The 17,109-nt window shown below is 36.2% G+C and overlaps 2 protein-coding genes across 3 annotated transcripts; one reads left to right on the forward strand and one right to left on the reverse strand.

Moving 5' to 3' along the window:
- Positions 1-49: 49 nt before the first annotated feature.
- LOC103946384 (vacuolar protein sorting-associated protein 52 A) lies at positions 50-10,778 on the reverse strand. 2 transcript variants are annotated; one of them, XM_009357071.3, is made up of 20 exons: positions 10,210-10,778; positions 9,992-10,089; positions 9,493-9,550; positions 8,862-8,957; positions 8,171-8,272; positions 7,189-7,272; positions 6,821-6,901; positions 6,404-6,547; positions 5,843-5,934; positions 5,022-5,103; positions 3,932-4,114; positions 3,065-3,180; positions 2,902-2,960; positions 2,579-2,679; positions 2,426-2,476; positions 1,779-1,958; positions 1,555-1,689; positions 1,305-1,379; positions 941-998; positions 50-851 (listed from the first exon to the last, which is right to left on the reverse strand). In XM_009357071.3, the coding sequence occupies exons 1-20, from the start codon at positions 10,234-10,236 to the stop codon at positions 547-549; spliced, it is 2,127 nt and encodes a 708-aa protein (XP_009355346.2). In that variant the 5' UTR covers positions 10,237-10,778; the 3' UTR covers positions 50-546. The 2 variants fall into 2 exon arrangements, with proteins under 2 accessions (XP_009355346.2, XP_048437658.1); XM_048581701.1 differs by lacking the exon at positions 10,210-10,778 and having other exon boundaries at positions 8,862-8,932; positions 9,992-10,051.
- A 2,576-nt stretch (positions 10,779-13,354) lies between these two features.
- LOC125467891 lies at positions 13,355-16,369 on the forward strand. Its single transcript, XM_009357078.3, has 2 exons — positions 13,355-13,503; positions 14,634-16,369. Exon 2 carries the CDS (start codon positions 14,891-14,893, stop codon positions 16,109-16,111), a length of 1,221 nt encoding a protein of 406 aa, XP_009355353.2. The 5' UTR covers positions 13,355-13,503; positions 14,634-14,890; the 3' UTR covers positions 16,112-16,369.
- The last annotated feature ends 740 nt before the right edge of the window (positions 16,370-17,109 follow it).

Here is a 17,109-nt window from a genome sequence, read left to right on the forward strand (position 1 = left end):
TGATCCACACTTTAAATGTAATCTGGTTGGACAATCCGCACTCAGAAAGTGACATCCGATCCTTTTTGAAGTGGATCGATTTTTTTTAATTTTACATTAAAGGAGTGAAGAGTTCAATTACATCATATAAATGAGCAATCTAATTTGATATCAAATTCACCATTCACGAGATTTGAACTTAAAACCTCTCACTTACAAATAAAAAGAAATGCCACCAGATTGTAGTACTGAGTGACGACGTGGTCTATTTTAAGGGACAAATAAGTTTGAGCCCCAAGACCAGTTCTCAGGCCGAGCTTTCACGTAGGCGACCAGTTCCGAAAATCTCATGTTATTTTAATATTGTGAGGATCACGTCATTCTTAAAGTCTTTGGACGACATGATCTCTTACAGGCGCTAAAAACCGCATATAGACGACACAAAATGTAGTTAATACAAAATCACTACACAAACTGTCTGCTGGAAGCCTCCAACGTTGGCACGCATACAATCATCCTTTTGCTCAAGCCTTCTCTTGGCAGGTAACCCATATGAAACGAAACAACCTAGAAGGTCCTCGAGTATTTTCTAATTTCGTACATGATTGACGATATGGACACTAGATCCTTGTTGAGAGCAGACCCACCAACAATCCTCTTTATGCAATCTGAGAGCCTTGTGTAATAGAGCAACAGCTGAGTCAACGCTGCCCTCAAAATCTCCATACCACACAAGAAGTTGCTGAAAGAAGTTATGACATCTTTGTGCATCAGTTCGATTGCAGCTTTCCATCTACTTGCAAAGTCCTTCACGAGGGGCTCAACCTCCGCAACAGTTATAGGCTTCTCCGAACTAGCACTTGGATCCTCCGCTGATAAGAAAATTGCAAGTAAGTACATTTATTAAAAAGAAACTAGAGGAATAAAAGATGCCACAGCATTTCTTCATCAAAATACTTACAAGCTCGGGTTTTAACAAATTTGATTAAATCGCTAAAATGCTCTAGTAGTAGTTCTTCCTGCAAGGAGAGAGGTGAAAGCTTAAAACAAAAGAAGCAAAGCAAAACCATATACCGTAAAGGGCAGAAAGAACAAAGAGGCTATACAATTGTGTTATTTATCCCATTCTCCCCATATGCTTCTATTTATGTTCTCATGAAAACTTGTAACAAATGCACAAGCAAGACTGAAGTACCATATCAGAAATGAACTAGAAAGATAAAACGTTTAGCTGAAATCCAAACTTCATTTGCAGATTAATAATTCAATCTTCAATTTGCACCAAAAAGCGATCTGCAAGATAGGTAGTACGACCACGCACTTACCACAAATAATGCTGTGTTGCTTTTCAGAAGTTCCTCGAAGTGCATTTGAATTTTACCACCCTCTGGATCAGCTTCCTAGCATTCAAATGACAAAAATTGTGAAACAGCAGCAACCAAAGCATGAAACTGATACAACTGAACATGTTCAAGAAATTTTGCCAGACTTAAATTTCACCTTCATGTTGATATAGATCCTTTGACGTTCATTTCAAATTTGAAAAGAAAAAAAGAAACAAGAAACTGAGTTTACCTTCAAAACAGCAATCGTCATATCATAATTGTTTATCAGAAACACGGTTTGTAGCTTTGGTTTTGGAAATAAATTAGCAAGCTTGATAAGTAAGTCGTCAATAGCCATTCTCAATCGCTCCAAATTTAATTCAAGCTGCAAATCATGGATGGATAATTAAGTCCACGAAGTGATCAAGAATCTTAAATAAGCATAAAGTTTTAAGTTCATTTTCTACATCTAACCTGCCCATCTCCATATTCCACATTGAGGTGGATAAGTGAAGCTGTAAATTCAGCATAACGCCTCATGACATAGTGAGGATGAACATCATCTTCCCACAATGTCTTCACATTTGCATTCCGCATGCTGTTTAGATGCAGGTCAAACACAAGCTTAAAGCGAGGCCATAGGGCAATATTGACCTGTTAATGTTTCAAAATCAGAGGCATTGTCGTTACATGCATTTATGATATAAGAGCCCAATACAAGGTGTGCTTTCAATACGATCCATTTGAAGAAACATAAGCCAATACTAACAATTTGTAACTCTCTTTAACATTTACATATCATCAACCATCAAAGAATACAAGAAACTACATGCAGAATGTAGATGCAGGTCAAACACCATCTTCAAACAAGGCCGTAGGTTAATATTGACCTGTTAATGTTTCAGAATCAGACGGCTTTCTTGTTACATGCATTTATGATATAAGAGCTCAATACAAAATGTGCCTTCAAGTTTCAATATAATCCATTGAGGAAACATGAACCAATACTAGCAATTCGCAATTCTCTTTAACATTTACATATCATCAACCATCTATGAATACAAGTTACATGCAGAATGCAGATGATATGATTACCATAGAAACAAATTCACGACACACACCTTATCAAGGTATGAATCCAAGCATGGACTACGCCGCCTAGACATAATGAGCTGCAAGGAAGAAAAAAAAAAAATCAGAAATAGAATATCTTCAAGCAAATGCACCACAGAACACAGGTTGAGGGTCTCATTAGAATTTAGATTGATAACTACCTGGTGCTGATGTATTATGCGAATCATTAGCATTACACCAATAGCATCGTAACAATTGGGAAGTATTGAATTGAAGTGTTCGTCAATTACAGAAAATGGGCCTGGCGTTAAAAAGCATTACAAATCATCAAAATGAGCCGAATTTTCAAAAAGAAGCACAATGAGAGTCTTCAAAGATCCAAAGCGATCATCTGAATCTAACAGCCACAGGTAGAATGCTTTCAAATTTGGGAGAAGTTTATGCTCTTTGTAGTTATAATCATTATGCAATTGCCAAAGATTTAACCATAACAGAATGAATCAAGAATAGCTGTCATGTTTACCTGCAAAAATTTCATAAAATACGGATTGCTCGCCAAAGAAATCATCACAGAAATGATACCTGCATATAAGAGGGGAAAATTGTGAAAACAAATCAGTATTTGGTCAATTTTCAATTAGCAATTTAGAAATCATTATCAAGGAGCAAAGCAAACTCTAGTGTACTCGGAAGTAGCAGTATCCATAAGTAGCTTGTGCAAGCTCCTGAAGAGGACCTCATATGGATACTTGATGGACCTGGCTTCAGCTATATGTGGAATCAACGCAGGTTCATCAATTTCCTGGTAGATAGCAAAAATTTAAACATGACATAATTTACATGCAAGATATATAAAGAAAATGGCAATATAAGAAAACTAACACTAGCTGCCCATTACAAAACCATCATCTACCACATTTATACCAATTGGACATTTAAAAGTAGAGTATAAGACAAAGTATAACGATCCTTATAAAAATATCGCAATTAAAGACATAATTTGTCACAATAAACTACATTTAAAGTGTTGCCTGTTTTTAGACAAAGCCAATTCCAAGCATTCAAAAACTATTAAAGATATACTGATTATAAGCTCCCAACAATTTCCATCTCAAAGACATTCAATATCATAAAACCAACTGGACCAAAAAAGTTAAAGTCAATTCGATTATGGCAACAGATTTAAAATGTTGATCATTCTTCATTAAAAAAGGCATGAATCATGATACAATGATCAACATAACACTAGAGCTCCTCTGTTGCTCCAGCCTATCTTGTAATTTTTACATTCTTCGACATACATTGCAGGCTGTTCTAATAATGTAATGTCACATTCATAATATAGTGGGATAAAATGGTAACCTTGATCATGAAATATTCAACATAATAATCACTATCTCATTAATAAGTACATAGGTTGCAAAAGTTTTTCGCAACTATTCTGACAAAAAAAAAAAGGAAACAAGCATTTCGCAAAGATGCTACAGTTAGATATCATTTTCCCATGGTATTGTATAAAAATTGGATTAATGAGTTAGCTGCAGTAACAAAACCTTTAAAACTTTTCTCCTCTCTCCAAGAGCAAAGACAGCAGACCGGTTCTTCAGTGGTTCCCTTCCTCTTGAAAAGAGACTAGTGTTCCTAGTCTCAACGCCAATTAAATCACTAGATGTTGCTATATCCAACTGTAGTTTCTCAAGTGCTTGAATGTAAGCACGGAAATGTGCACTGAGAACCTGCAAAACATATAACTCAACTTCAATATACTACATAGATTATCCATTTTCTTTTTGCCCTTTTTTTATTAAGGCTTTTTTTATTAATGTGAAGAGGTGGATTCAGACTTGGGAACTCTTCCAACTTTGGGAAAAGAAGTGCCACTATCAATTACTCTTTACAATGATATTCATAGCATAAATTATCCTACTCCTTTACTGAAGCTACATTAAATGTTAAAATGAGGTACCAAGGAATGAGAGGGCCAGCCTTGGTGCAATGGAAAGGTTGCTCCTGTGTGACCAAATGGTCATGGGTTCGAGTCGTGGAAACAACCTCTTTACAAGCTTTGTAAAATGTTTACAACCTGGAAGTAGACGTTTCTCAAAGCTTGTAATCTGCTAGTAAACATTTAAAAAGTGTGTAACCAGTACCCAAAAAGGGCAACCCCAAGCCAACAAGACTCCCCGTTTTGTGAGGGTTGGGAGAGTAGAGAGTGGGGGGTGGGGGGAGCAACGTCTATCGTACGTAGCCTTACCCTTGCTTTGCAAAGAGGCTGTTTCCATGACTTGAACCTGTGACCTTTGGGTCACAAAGGAGCAACCTTTCTGTTGCGCCAAAAAGATAAAAGGAAAACGGAAAATAAATTTGTGAAACTTTTGATGAAGTAGGATACTGCCTGAAATTAAACATTTGTGAAGCTTATAAACAGCTTCGGCTTTGATTAAAGTGTTATAGATCAACAAAATGCACATCAAAATCACCTAATCCAGAACTGATAACAGAAGAAAACAGGGAGCATGTTAAGCTAAATGGACAATGAGCATGTGGCACTACCTGTTTATGTATGGTAGTTCATCATCTAGCAGTATTCTAGTTCTTCAATATCATAATTCAAAGACAGGTCGTCAGTTTTAAAGTATTTACCTTGTTCATTGTGTCAATGTATGCTGCACAAACCTCAATATATACCTCCTTGCCATGTTCCTTCAGGAAGGAAACAACATACCTACATTGTCATACTGGAATCAATCAATAATAAATTAAACAAAAAAACACAAAATCATTCTGATAACAATATCTATACATATCTCATGGAAAGAAAGGACAGAAAGCCCATCTAACAGGTACGTATACCCTGAATTGATGATAGTGGCATCCCAAATTGGTTGCACATAACAGCACTGGCAACCAAAATAAACCCAAAACAGCATGCACATCTAACAGATACCTACGTTTAGTTGTGTCACACATTAGTGGCACATGAGTGCATGCCATATTTATACAGAAACAATATGACCACTGAGAACTTGCTCTCAAAAAATCAAGGAAGACTACATTTACAATCATTTAGCACTACCAACATGTAATCCAGGAAAAGGGATAGTGGGGCACACATAAAAAAGACACTAACAATGTATGGTCCAGTGTCTCTTAATCTCAAACTCATGAGACAATCAAATAGTTTCATAGCCTGATTTATCTTGTAAGATCAAACTCATAAGTGAATCAGATTGTTTCAGGGAACAAAATAATGAGCAATGACTTTTTCCCAAATGAATCCTCCAATAACCCATGTAAATAGACTCATTATCCTTAATAGTTGCTGCCACCCTGAATATCTGTAACTAGGGCTGTCAATGGGTTGGTTCAATGATCTGAATTCAACTTGAACTTGATCCATTAATTTGTGATATTCATGAAAACCAACTCAAATAGAATTGAGAATACTGTAATAAACTACTCACTTGTACTTCAAAAGAACATTCTGCTGAAGAATCTGGATATTTGTTTTAGGTTTTCTCAATGCATAAAGCTTCTGAACAATGAAGTCAAACACCTGTGGAAAAATAGATGTAGACAGATGAAAACTCATACGTTATGAATCTTTTGTAAATGGGATGGATCAGTTCAAACATCGGGTTTTTATCACAAATGATCCCTCAATTTGTTATGCCAAAAATCAATCAATGTAGTCCCTAATTTGACTTCCGCACACCATTGTAGTCCCTACTGTCCAAATCCGTCAAAATTTCCGTTAGTTTTCTGACGTGGCAGTGTGGCACACAAAAAACTCACACAACCAACATTTTGATGCCACGTAGACGATACCCAATATTTTGGTCCCTCAATTTGAAAACCAATATTTTGTCAGAAGAACACTAGAATTTACTCCTATATGGAATATGTTAAGAGGCATTTACTGTTCTACTGACATAGATCAGGCATGTACAATACGTGAACATACAATTACACAAGCAATTAGATGATCAATATCAGACAGTTTATCTGGCAACTCTGGTACCAACCTTGGAAACTGCTTTCTGTCGAAGTTTTTCAAGCTCTGGCTGAACATCTTTTAGGGCTTTTGAAGTTTTAACCATAAGATCTACTTCAACAAACTTGAGCTTCTTACTAAGAATCTCTAAAGTTCTCATATATTCATCATTCACCTGGATAACAATGACAGATTGAGCATGTTAACTGCAATGAAAGAAAAACAACACAACATAATACAAAGACAACACAACATAATACAAAATCAATATGCCTACTAAAGAACATGTTAAGTTTCACTTAAGAAATGATACAGTCGAGATTGTGAGAAAACATTCTTATCAAGATTATAATGGCACTTTTTTATCATACAAGAACAGAAAAAACGTGAAAAATGATGATATTGCAATTACAAGGAGAAATTTAACAATTAAAAGAATACGATATACCTCGCCTTCAACAATTATGTCTACCATTCTTGGTGGGACTATAATGTCTTCAACAAACTTAGCCAATTTTGATTCTGCCACCTGTTAAGTGAACATAAACTGGTAATTTATATACGAAATAAGAAGCTTATGGATAATAATCAGACCAACTATGTCTACCATTATTTCACCTTAACCAATTTACAGGCATAACATACCATACTATCTGCTAATCCAGTAAGAAATTTGTATAGATATTATTCCAACAATTTTACAACACAAACAAGCAAGCTACAGAGGAGCATGCCTCATCAATACTCAAAGGGTTAGTTGTTAATTAAACTCAAGAAAAGCGAAAACATAGAGTTTTTTATACAAACAAATGATACCTTGCGATTCTTCAGCTTCAAACCCATGTCCATAGACTTCTCCTGGAGAATTTTGATGTCTGAACTTATTGAACCAATCTCTGACTGGACAACAATTCTTGTAAGTATTAATTATATTGATATAACATATGTTAAAGGGGAGGATAATTGACAAACAATCCCCTTAAAGTTCTATGGTTTTGTTGTATTTATTTAAAGTAGAGTGGGTGATTGCATGTTGTGCGTATTTTTCAGATGACTCCTTGGTCTCCAGTCTTGTGCTTATACTTTTAATAAAAGCACTTGTTTCAAATTTTTAAAAGAATTATTGAAAAGAAAATAAAAGCTCAATGCAAAAAATTGGAGGTTAAGCGACAAGACATGAGGAAACCCAATATGAAATTAATAGGCCAAAGTAAAAGGAACTGGAAAAAGAAAATGAATATCATTTAAAATGGATATAATATCTGAAGTTTATATGCTTTTTAGTTCTATCACAGCTGAAATGATGTATTGTTTTTCGAGCATAGTTGTGGGATAAAATAAAAATTTAGAAACCGTTTAACAGAAACACATACTTTATTAATAAAAAAATGAAAAATAAATATATAAAAAAAGTAAGATGGACAAGAAATCCGTATATCTAACTTAACACCTTCAAAACTCAAACACTGTACATTCTTTTAAACACCTCTACAATCAAGAGGAATTCGCTAATTAGAAATTTAGAATATAACTAAAATGAAAAACAAAAGGATTTTTAATGTATTCCTTTTGAATTACTGCAGCAAGTATAACTAACATGACTCAAAATACTGATATGGACGACGGTTTTTATTTGGCCAAATATGTTGATGCTAAAGAGTCATCATTAAATATATTTTCCGGAAACATAAGTGAGAAGCCAAAAGTCTTTCCATCAATATAAGCAACAGAAGATACAGTCATTGTGTGGGTGAAAGCATGTAATGATTGTAAAACGGCAAAGAAAGGACCAATCTACCTGAAATCCACTCAGAAGAGTTTCCATCTGTGACAAGATGCTGTCACAATCACGAATTTGATCATGAAGAGATACTAGATTATCACTTTCTTTAATATAGTCCTGCAGTATTGCATAAAGGAAGATCCTAACGATCAAATTAATTATTCCCAGAACCCTATCCACTATCTGTATAAAATTAATGAAGGAAAGCACATGTGAGCCATGCGTAAATGATTTTCATAAAAATTAATAACCATGCACCATAAAAGAAGCATTTATGCTGAAAACTGCGAAAACTTGACTACATCATTTCACACTGCACCAAAACACAACAGGATGGAACCAAAATTTTAACCCTTCATAAATTTGCACAGCATCTTCCAAGAAAAAAGAGTACCTCTTGAAAAGATTTGAACACATAACAAATGTTTCATAACCAAAACGAGAACAGTTTACCATGATTAAACCTTGTTACTAGGTAAATTTTGTAATCGCAAAGCTAAAGGAAGTACATATTTCAACAGGAATATTACCACTATCTTATTTGCACATATTATGCACACAAGCAAAGCTACTCAAGTGAAGCAGTAAAAAAAGGAACTCTTATCATAACTCAAAAAAGATATTATTTTACAAGTTAATCTTTTAGACATAAAATGAGCTAGGGAATGCACAAAATATGGTAAAGAGAATGTGAGCGACCAAGAACCTGGATCGAGTCCAATTCAACTTGTCGTATATTGTTCTCAACCCCCTTTGTATGCTCCCGAAATTTTGTGCCTTTAGACAATATGTTCGCAACTACCTACATTAGATGATATATAGTTGAAAGATTAATGCATTTTAGTGACCAACATAAGGCAACATATTCCCAACTTTCTACATCAGATTCAGATGATAGATAGAAGAAATATTGATGCATTTAGTAGTTCATCACAAGTATTAGAGCTAAGAAAGTACAAAGAAATTACTGTATTCACTATTTACACAAACTACACACAACATAAGTATAAAAATAGGATAGGAGTCCAACCACATGAATCCTTACGAACTAACTAGCTTATTTTCAAAAAATAAATAAAATCATATGCGTTCTCTGACCAGGAAAAAAATTACTTCCAGGCATTCCATTTGTCATGATTTCATATGCTTCTCCTTAGTAGCATGCAACGAAACGGATAATTACATTTTAGCACATTTCACAAGAACAAACCATATTCACAAAACAAGGAGAAAAGACCATTCTCTCTTATCACAACAAACATAAAACCAATTAAAGGAAATACAATGAAACCATGTATTGGAGCATTAAAGAGCATAGAAACTTAAATTTTACTCACATCATCGTGTTTACATTCTTCCAATTCTTGTTGCAGTCCTTCTAACGATATATCATCACTGAGAGGAGAAGGAAAAGTTACGATGGAATCATTACCAAGATGATGCACTCAAACTGTATCTTGCAATTCTAGAATATTTATTCCATTTGTCATCAACATACTCAGCATAACATGTGGCGCCGCCCATGCATTTCAAGTAATCAATTTATTTTGCACGCGTAAACCTCTCCTAATTTCGATACACAGATAATAAAAATAAAAAATTCCATATAGTTCCTCTGCAGGCATGTTTATCACAGTACTTGTAAAAACAGCCCCGTCAACATACATGATAATCTGTGTCATCGTGTCTATGGGTTAGAAATTTGTTTGTGTGCGTGGCATTACTCATACATGGGTGAATACCGATTCCTAGTGTAGTATCCGATAGCAGTTAGCCAAAATTTGACAATGTGAATTCAATTTATCAACTATGTAGAAATTCGAAAGAAGCATATACCTGCTTGCATCCTCCTCAACAGTCAAGTCCCCAACAAATGCACCCAAATCGAAAACCACTTTCTGAGCATCATCATTGCTCACATCATAAAACTGACCCTGCAAGCACGCACGCACGAAGCCCGCTAAATCGTAATTCAACACAATATTTGTAAAATTCGGATGCAGATCATTCTAATTAAGCTCTTGCTTCACCAAATTGAGCAATGTAAGGTTTACCTCTTCGTTGCTTGCAACATAAGTCATGTTGATTGTTCTGTGCAAGTGGTTGGCAAATCCAGATCGATCCGCAATGTAAAATCCTTTTTCCGAATTGATAATTGCTGATCGTCTCTAGGCCATTGCTATGGCGGCAATGCCGATGATTCCGGCGATGGAGAAGGGTGGGTCTCAGTATACACTGATTTCACAGGAGCTTGACCGGAAACAAAACTCCGGCGACGGAGATGATCTCAATTCCTGTAGGGATCCGTGAAATCGGGATTTAGAAAGAAACCAGATCACAAATTAAGAGCAAGAAAGAAGAAGGAAACAAAGCTCCGACAACGACGAAGAAGAAGAAGAAGAGACTGAACTGTAACAATGGGGGAGGATATGGGCAATAAGTCGAATTGCAAGTCTGAACGTGAGAAGTACACGCTCTGATCCTCTCTGGAAGATGAACCTGCAACTCGGGCTGGTTGGCCGGGTTGGACGGGTAACCCAACCTTTTACAATTCGGGCGGGTCTCCGGGTCGGGTTTGATTGGGTTGTATAGAAAAATATGAACCCCAACCCAATTCAAATTAAGTCGGGTTTTCAAAGGAAAATATGTCTCCAAGCAATCAAAGTGATTATTTTACCAAAATGCCATGTCATCGAGCATTTATCCAAAATTACATTAATAACCCCATCTTTGACATCACCCTCTACCCGATTCCTTCGAGACGCAAACTTGAAGGCATCCATGAGAGTAGCCAGCCACCTCTGCCACCAGAATTGTGGTTGAGGCAAGATTTTTGGTGCAACAAAAATAGGATTCCCCAACTCACCTCTTTTTACAGACCCACCACATAATAGTTAGAAACAGTCCAATCAAAATTAATTTTGAAAACGTTGTTGAATTCCAAAGGTACTTGAAGTGTAGTTTTAAAAAAAAATCCAGTTTTGTGCTTCTTATTTGTTACTTTAACGATTATAATTGTTGAAACCAAATTTTTTCGCATTTGTATACAACCGAGTTACACTTCGGGAAACTTGTAAACAAGAACAAATAACGGTAAAGATCCTTGTTATCAATGTCGTACAGGTCAATCAAGTCAGTAAAGATATTAGAACTCAAGCAGTAGACTGAGAGCAGATTATGCAACACCTTTCATGTTTGCCCTAGGGAGTATTTGTATTAGCCGAGAAGAGTCCTTATGACGATAGTAATCCATCATTAATCAAGAGTCAGAGACTCCTAAAGGAAATATACGAGTAGATTTCCTTGTTAAAAAGGGTTGATCTTATCTCACGATGCACGTTGTTCTTTTTATAATTTGTGCACGAGGAATTATAAGAGCAAATGAAAACTCAGAAGTAAGTTTGTGCATGAGTTGGTAAGCGGTGTTCAAAAATGGTGTACCATTTGGGAAATCGACCTTATATTTTTATAAGGGAGTGCTAGTAACATTTGTTTTTATCGTGACATTTGGATTTTCTCACTCCCTTCAAATGTCCTTGTCATTTTTCCAACCGACTTTCATTCTCATGAGGTTTTTGGAGTAGGAGAAACTCCGGCGAGGTGAGACGGAGGAAGCCGGCACAAATTGAAGGTGGATGGGGCATGGAATGAAGACTTTAGGTTATGAGGCGTTGGAGCAATGGTTAGAGATGACCATGGACATTTTGTTGCAGGCTTTGCTAAAAAGTACAACCATGTCTCCTCTCATCAGCTTCAAGTTGAAGCTTTGGCTGCCATCGATGGTCTGGTGTTAGCGTTAAAAAGGTGTTTACATAATCTAAATTTCGAGAGTGATGTTCTCTAGATTATCATAGCATTGAAGGATATCTCACTCAATTTGTGTTTTATTGGACTTATCGTGGAAGATGCATAGCATCGACTATCTACAATTATTGGAGTAACTTTTACCCATGTATACCGTCAAGCAATAGTGTTGCTTATCGGTTAGCTCATTAGGCTATTTACTATGACTTGTTTAACTATTTTGAGAATCTCCAAAACTCGTTTTAGATTTAATATTTGACGAGTATATCAATTAGTTGCTTGTGTGTTGGCAAAATTTTGTACTAATGATGTTTTTCCTTATTGAAATCTATCGTCGTACTTAAAAAAAATTTTTGTTGTATAGTCATTGTTTTTCTTACTTTTAAATAAGAGGTTTTCCATTCGATTCTCATCGATATTGAGTTCAAACCAAATTATTAGACTTACTCCAATCATTGGAGTAAAACTTGAACGTTAGGTTCTAAACTTACCTTAACTTGCTCCAACCCTTGGAGCAAATACGAGTTAAAACCTAAAACTCATTTATGGGGCAAATTTAGTCAGGATTCCTCTGGGTTAGTGGGCCTGACCCACCATATATGTGTATTTTTTTTAGTTTATATTTATAAATTAATTGAATCCAAAAGCTAAGATCTAATTTGAACAAATTTAATAGTAAAAATATAAAAATAAAAATCTAATGGTCTAAATTTAAATTCAACGGCTAAAGTAATTAAAAACAAATTATTTTATGTGTTTCATATTCTTTCGTGGTGTTCCACAAGTTTCATGGTGCCGATTTAGTGATTTTTCAATATTTATTAGAATCTAAATATTTTTAGCTTAAAATGTTCACAAAATTAAATTAATAGTCTACTTAATTATTTTTTTTTTAAAGTTACTTTAGGAAAAAAATTTATCCTAAATTTATTCTTCAATAAACTCTGGCTAAAAATTTAATCCAAATATTAAAGGACAAAAACTGTTTATGAGTTAAAACCTAAATTTTATAGGTTAAAAATTTCAAGTCTTAATTCAAACGTTAGAAATGGTCCTACGAAGCTATTCGTAAACAAAATTGTATTTATTTGCATGGTGTTATGTTTTTTTGACTAAAAAATATGCGTAGAGGAGGAGACTTGAGAATCTACCGCCCAATTTCCTGAAGAATTGTCGTCAACGGATAAAAAAAAAAAAAAAAAAAAGGAAAGAAAGAAGAAGAAAAATGAAAAAATGAAACTCACCGTAAACGCCGCCACGACACTGCCACGTAGGCTCGTGAAGAAGCCGAAGCAAGCCTATTCAGTTCTCGAAGCATGAGGCTCGGACGACACAGCTGGAAACAGCCTGTCACCAACAAAGTCCCACTCACCTATTCCCCTAAAGTACGCTCTTTCTCTCTCTCTCTCTCTCGCCCTCCCCCCCCCTTTGTTTCCTTCTCTCTCCCCTCTCTTCCCCTCTCTCTGCAAGTTAGGGTTTTCTGATTTTTTTGTCCGATTCTGCAATTCTGGGTTCGGCTTCACCAGATCACGATTCTCGCCTCTGTAAGATCTCGATTGATCTCCCTTTTGCTTTAATTCGTACTAATTTTTGTTCTTGCTATGGTTTCTTGAATTTGGGGTTTCTATCACGTTGGCTGCCCTATTTATGGTATTCAAAATTATTTTAATTTTTCTGGGTGTAGTTATTTTATAGTCAATTTTGTTTTCTTGTAATATCTTCATGAAATGATTTGGAATATAATGTCTGTGCAAGGTTTATTTTGAATTTTATTTTAATGTTTGGGGACTGTTTGGTTGCTGAGAAACGGTAGGAAATGAAGAAAAACCAGATTATAAATTTAAACTATATATTCCAGTTTTTGGGTCTTTTACAATGGATGTTAAATGAATGAATAACCTTATACTTCCTGGTTTGAGTTTTATTTTCTGATTGATTTTGTATTATTTTTTATGATTTGTTTGCGCGCGTCGATATAGCTCGATAGAATATCAGTAGTGTCCAAGAGTGAGATGCAATCCTGTGATTTTTGTCTGAGTATAAGCGTTCGAGCAAATGCTGTTTTGTTAGAATAGATGTAGTGTTGTTTGAGTGATAATTTATAAGCTTTAAAAGCACAACAATCGCGCAAAAGTAGTTCTCTCAATGTCGTGCAAACGATGTAAATTCCACCCCTGCTGCTTCTCTTTTGATCTGGAATCTACTGATCTCTCCTATTACAAAGAGTAGATATTTGAACGGGTGCACGCCCACTTTGACTTGGTCAAGTCATTGGTCAAGTGTGCGCTATTGATAATTTGTGGAATCTGGATGCAGAAAATTATCCATTGTACTCATTTGTTCATGCAAAATTGGTACTTGCGAGATCTGACAAATTCGTAGAATCTGTCATCCCTTCTTATTTGCCCCGAGTAAAAAGTAGTTTTCATGTTTCCTTCTTTAAGTGTTCTGCACTTCTCTGTATGATGCTTTGACAATCTTATATGAGGCTGGTTATGTGTGACTTTTTATCTTTTCTTTCGGGTATAAGAATTATAATTTTTATTGGTGTAGCTTGTTGTTTAATTAAAGTTTAAGTTATCTAAGTCCTGTCGATTATGACCATAACTTTTTATATTTTTTCAATCTTTGGAGATCCTTGTGTGCTCATGGTTTTCTTCCATCTTTGTTGCAGTTGTGTGGGTCACGTTATCAACCTAAGAGCCCAACATTGTTCAGATAGTGTTGGTGCTATATGGTTGTTCAGGGAATGTCTCGGAAACATCAACTTCAGTAATAGATATATCCATGAATTCGATGAGAATCTTCTGGTATTACTATTTAAACTGTTTTGGTAGTTTCCGTTAATTCTGAGAAGGAAGCGTTTAAGCTACCAGAGGATCATCGTATCCATGCTGGCAGAGAGCATGCGTGGAATCTGTGCTTCGGGTAATGCCCCTGACGAGAATTGCTGCCGATACACTCGGTGTGTTGACCATATGTCTAGTTGCTCTCTTGATCCTTCTTGGTGTCTTCTGCATTATTTACTTGTTTTACTTTCGCTCTCACATTCGTAATCAGGGTTTTATTCAGCTGAATTATTTCAGTGGCCCTTGGATTATCCGAATCACTTTCATCTTGTTTGCAATCTGGTGGGGTTTTGGTGAAGTTGCCCGTTTAAGTCTGTTGAGACGTGAGGGGAGAGTGTTGAACGCCCTTAACTTTAAATGGCAGGAGAATCTTTGCAAGTGTTACATTGTCTCAAACCTTGGGTTTGCGGAACCATGCCTATTCCTGACCCTTGTGTTCCTACTTCGTGCGCCTTTGCAGACAATGGAGTCAGGAATTCTAAGCCGGAAGTGGAATGGGAAAACAGCTGGTTACATTCTTTTCTTTTGCCTCCCATTGGTTGCTCTTCAGCTCTTCGTTATTTTAATTGGACCCGAACTCCACAAGAAAGACAGTTTACATAAATTGCCTTACTACTTCACAAGTACAGTGAACAAGACTGATCATGTTGCCCTCTGCACTTACCCTTTGCTGAGTACCATCCTGCTTGGGATTTTTGCCATCATTCTAACTGCCTACTTGTTTTGGCTTGGAAGGCGGATTTTAAAATTGGTCATCAACAAGGGTCTGCAGAAGAGAGTTTATACATTGATATTCTCGGTTTCAAGTTTCCTTCCGTTAAGAGTTACTTTGCTTGGTTTCTCTGTTTTATCTAAACCAGAGCACGTTCAGTTTGAAACTCTTGCTTTCTTGGCGTTTCTTGCACTTTTATGTTGTGCCGGGGTGTGTATATGCATGCTTGTTTACTGCCCAGTTGCGGATTCTTTAGCCCTGGGGAGTTTACAGGACTTGGAGAGTAGGAGAGTTAATGATGATCAGAATGACACCATTTCTCTTATTGCTAACCAGAGTCATATGGAGGAGAGTTCTGGAATCAGCCCTTGTAGAAACTCCGATGTATCAGCCAAGCGTGGATCAATTTCTTTTCGTACTATGGAAAAGGAGGAGGGTTCTTCTAGGGTACCCTTCGTGGAACTGAGCCTCTTCTCTCCTAGTCGAGATGCATCACCCCCGGATTCGCCTCCGCTCCTTGGCTGGCCTATGCGTCCTCATCCATCGTCTCAGTCACCAGTCGTTCGTGTTCATCAAACCACAGCTAGATAGAAGCATGTAGCCGCAACTGAATTCGCCTGGTCAATATCAATATCAATTTTGTGGTAAAGAAAAAAACTGATTGTAAAGGGTTTAGATTTTTGAATAAGGATTTTTATTCTTGGTTTGTTTTTTTGTTTTTCTAGTTTTCTTCAGATTAGTGATGGGTTTTCGCTTTGCTTGAACGAATGCATGATATGATCTCTCTTGTTCTCCTGTACTATTTTTGTAACCATCTTTTAGTTTCCTGCAAGTTCCAAGTTTGCATGATATCTGATTGTATTTTAATGCTGGATATGGCGCTTGTCGATTATTTTATGAGTTCGTTTGGATGTGCTGTTAAAATAACTAAAAGTGTTTTTGACGAAAATGTTTTTGGAACAAATCCTTGATAAAAATACAAATAAATTCTGAAAAAGCACTTATAGTGTTTCCTGTAAGAGGTATATAACTGTAAGAGGTATATAACTGATGTTTTTTGTAGAAAACATTTAAAGTGCTTTTGGTACTTAAAAATATTTTTTCTAAAAACATTTTCAGTTATTTTAAAAGCATATTCAAATAAGCTCTATGTTATTTGGCCGCTGCGTTACTGAATGGCACTTCGAAGCACAAACTGCGAAGTGAGTTGATGTAGAAGAGTTAGGAGTCACGGACGACATGGACAATTGCACCTTCTGGCTTCTGCAACCCAACACTCCTGCAGTATAAGATTGACCGCATTCAAAGAATCGGATTCCCACCACCAACGGAACAAAACCCGCTGTGGATGCGACATCGATCCCAACCTTCGGCGCAAAGAGTTGTGTTGCCAAAATCGAAATCAACGAGGGAACCGTCTTTGCAAATGCCACGAGCAGCCCACGCAACGAGTCACGAACGACCACTAACGAATCCACGTTCTTGTCGGATCCTTTTGTGAGGGTTTCGAAGATTCGTGAATTATATATGTTCATCGTACATCCTGCGATCAGAAATTATTTTAAATATTTTCATTTAAAATTAAAAAC

The sequence above is a fragment of a genome, unplaced genomic scaffold, assembly GCF_019419815.1.
Source record: "Pyrus x bretschneideri cultivar Hongxiangsu unplaced genomic scaffold, Pyrus_bretschneideri_v1 Contig17, whole genome shotgun sequence".
Classification (NCBI taxonomy): Eukaryota; Viridiplantae; Streptophyta; class Magnoliopsida; order Rosales; family Rosaceae; genus Pyrus; species Pyrus x bretschneideri.

What these genes read in the sequence shown, in the direction of transcription:
- LOC125467891 (XM_009357078.3), top strand. Translation starts at nt 14,891, where the DNA reads ATGCCCCTGACGAGAATTGCTGCCGATACACTCGGTGTGTTGACCATA.
- LOC103946384 (XM_009357071.3), bottom strand. Translation starts at nt 10,236, where the DNA reads ATGACTTATGTTGCAAGCAACGAAGAG. An exon ending in GTTGAGGAGGATGCAAGCAG is followed by an intron (nt 9,551 to 9,991) that starts GTATATGCTTCT and finishes TTCTCCTCTCAG; the next exon opens with TGATGATATATCGTTAGAAG. An exon ending in GACAGAAAGCAGTTTCCAAG is followed by an intron (nt 5,935 to 6,403) that starts GTTGGTACCAGA and finishes ATTTTTCCACAG; the next exon opens with GTGTTTGACTTCATTGTTCA.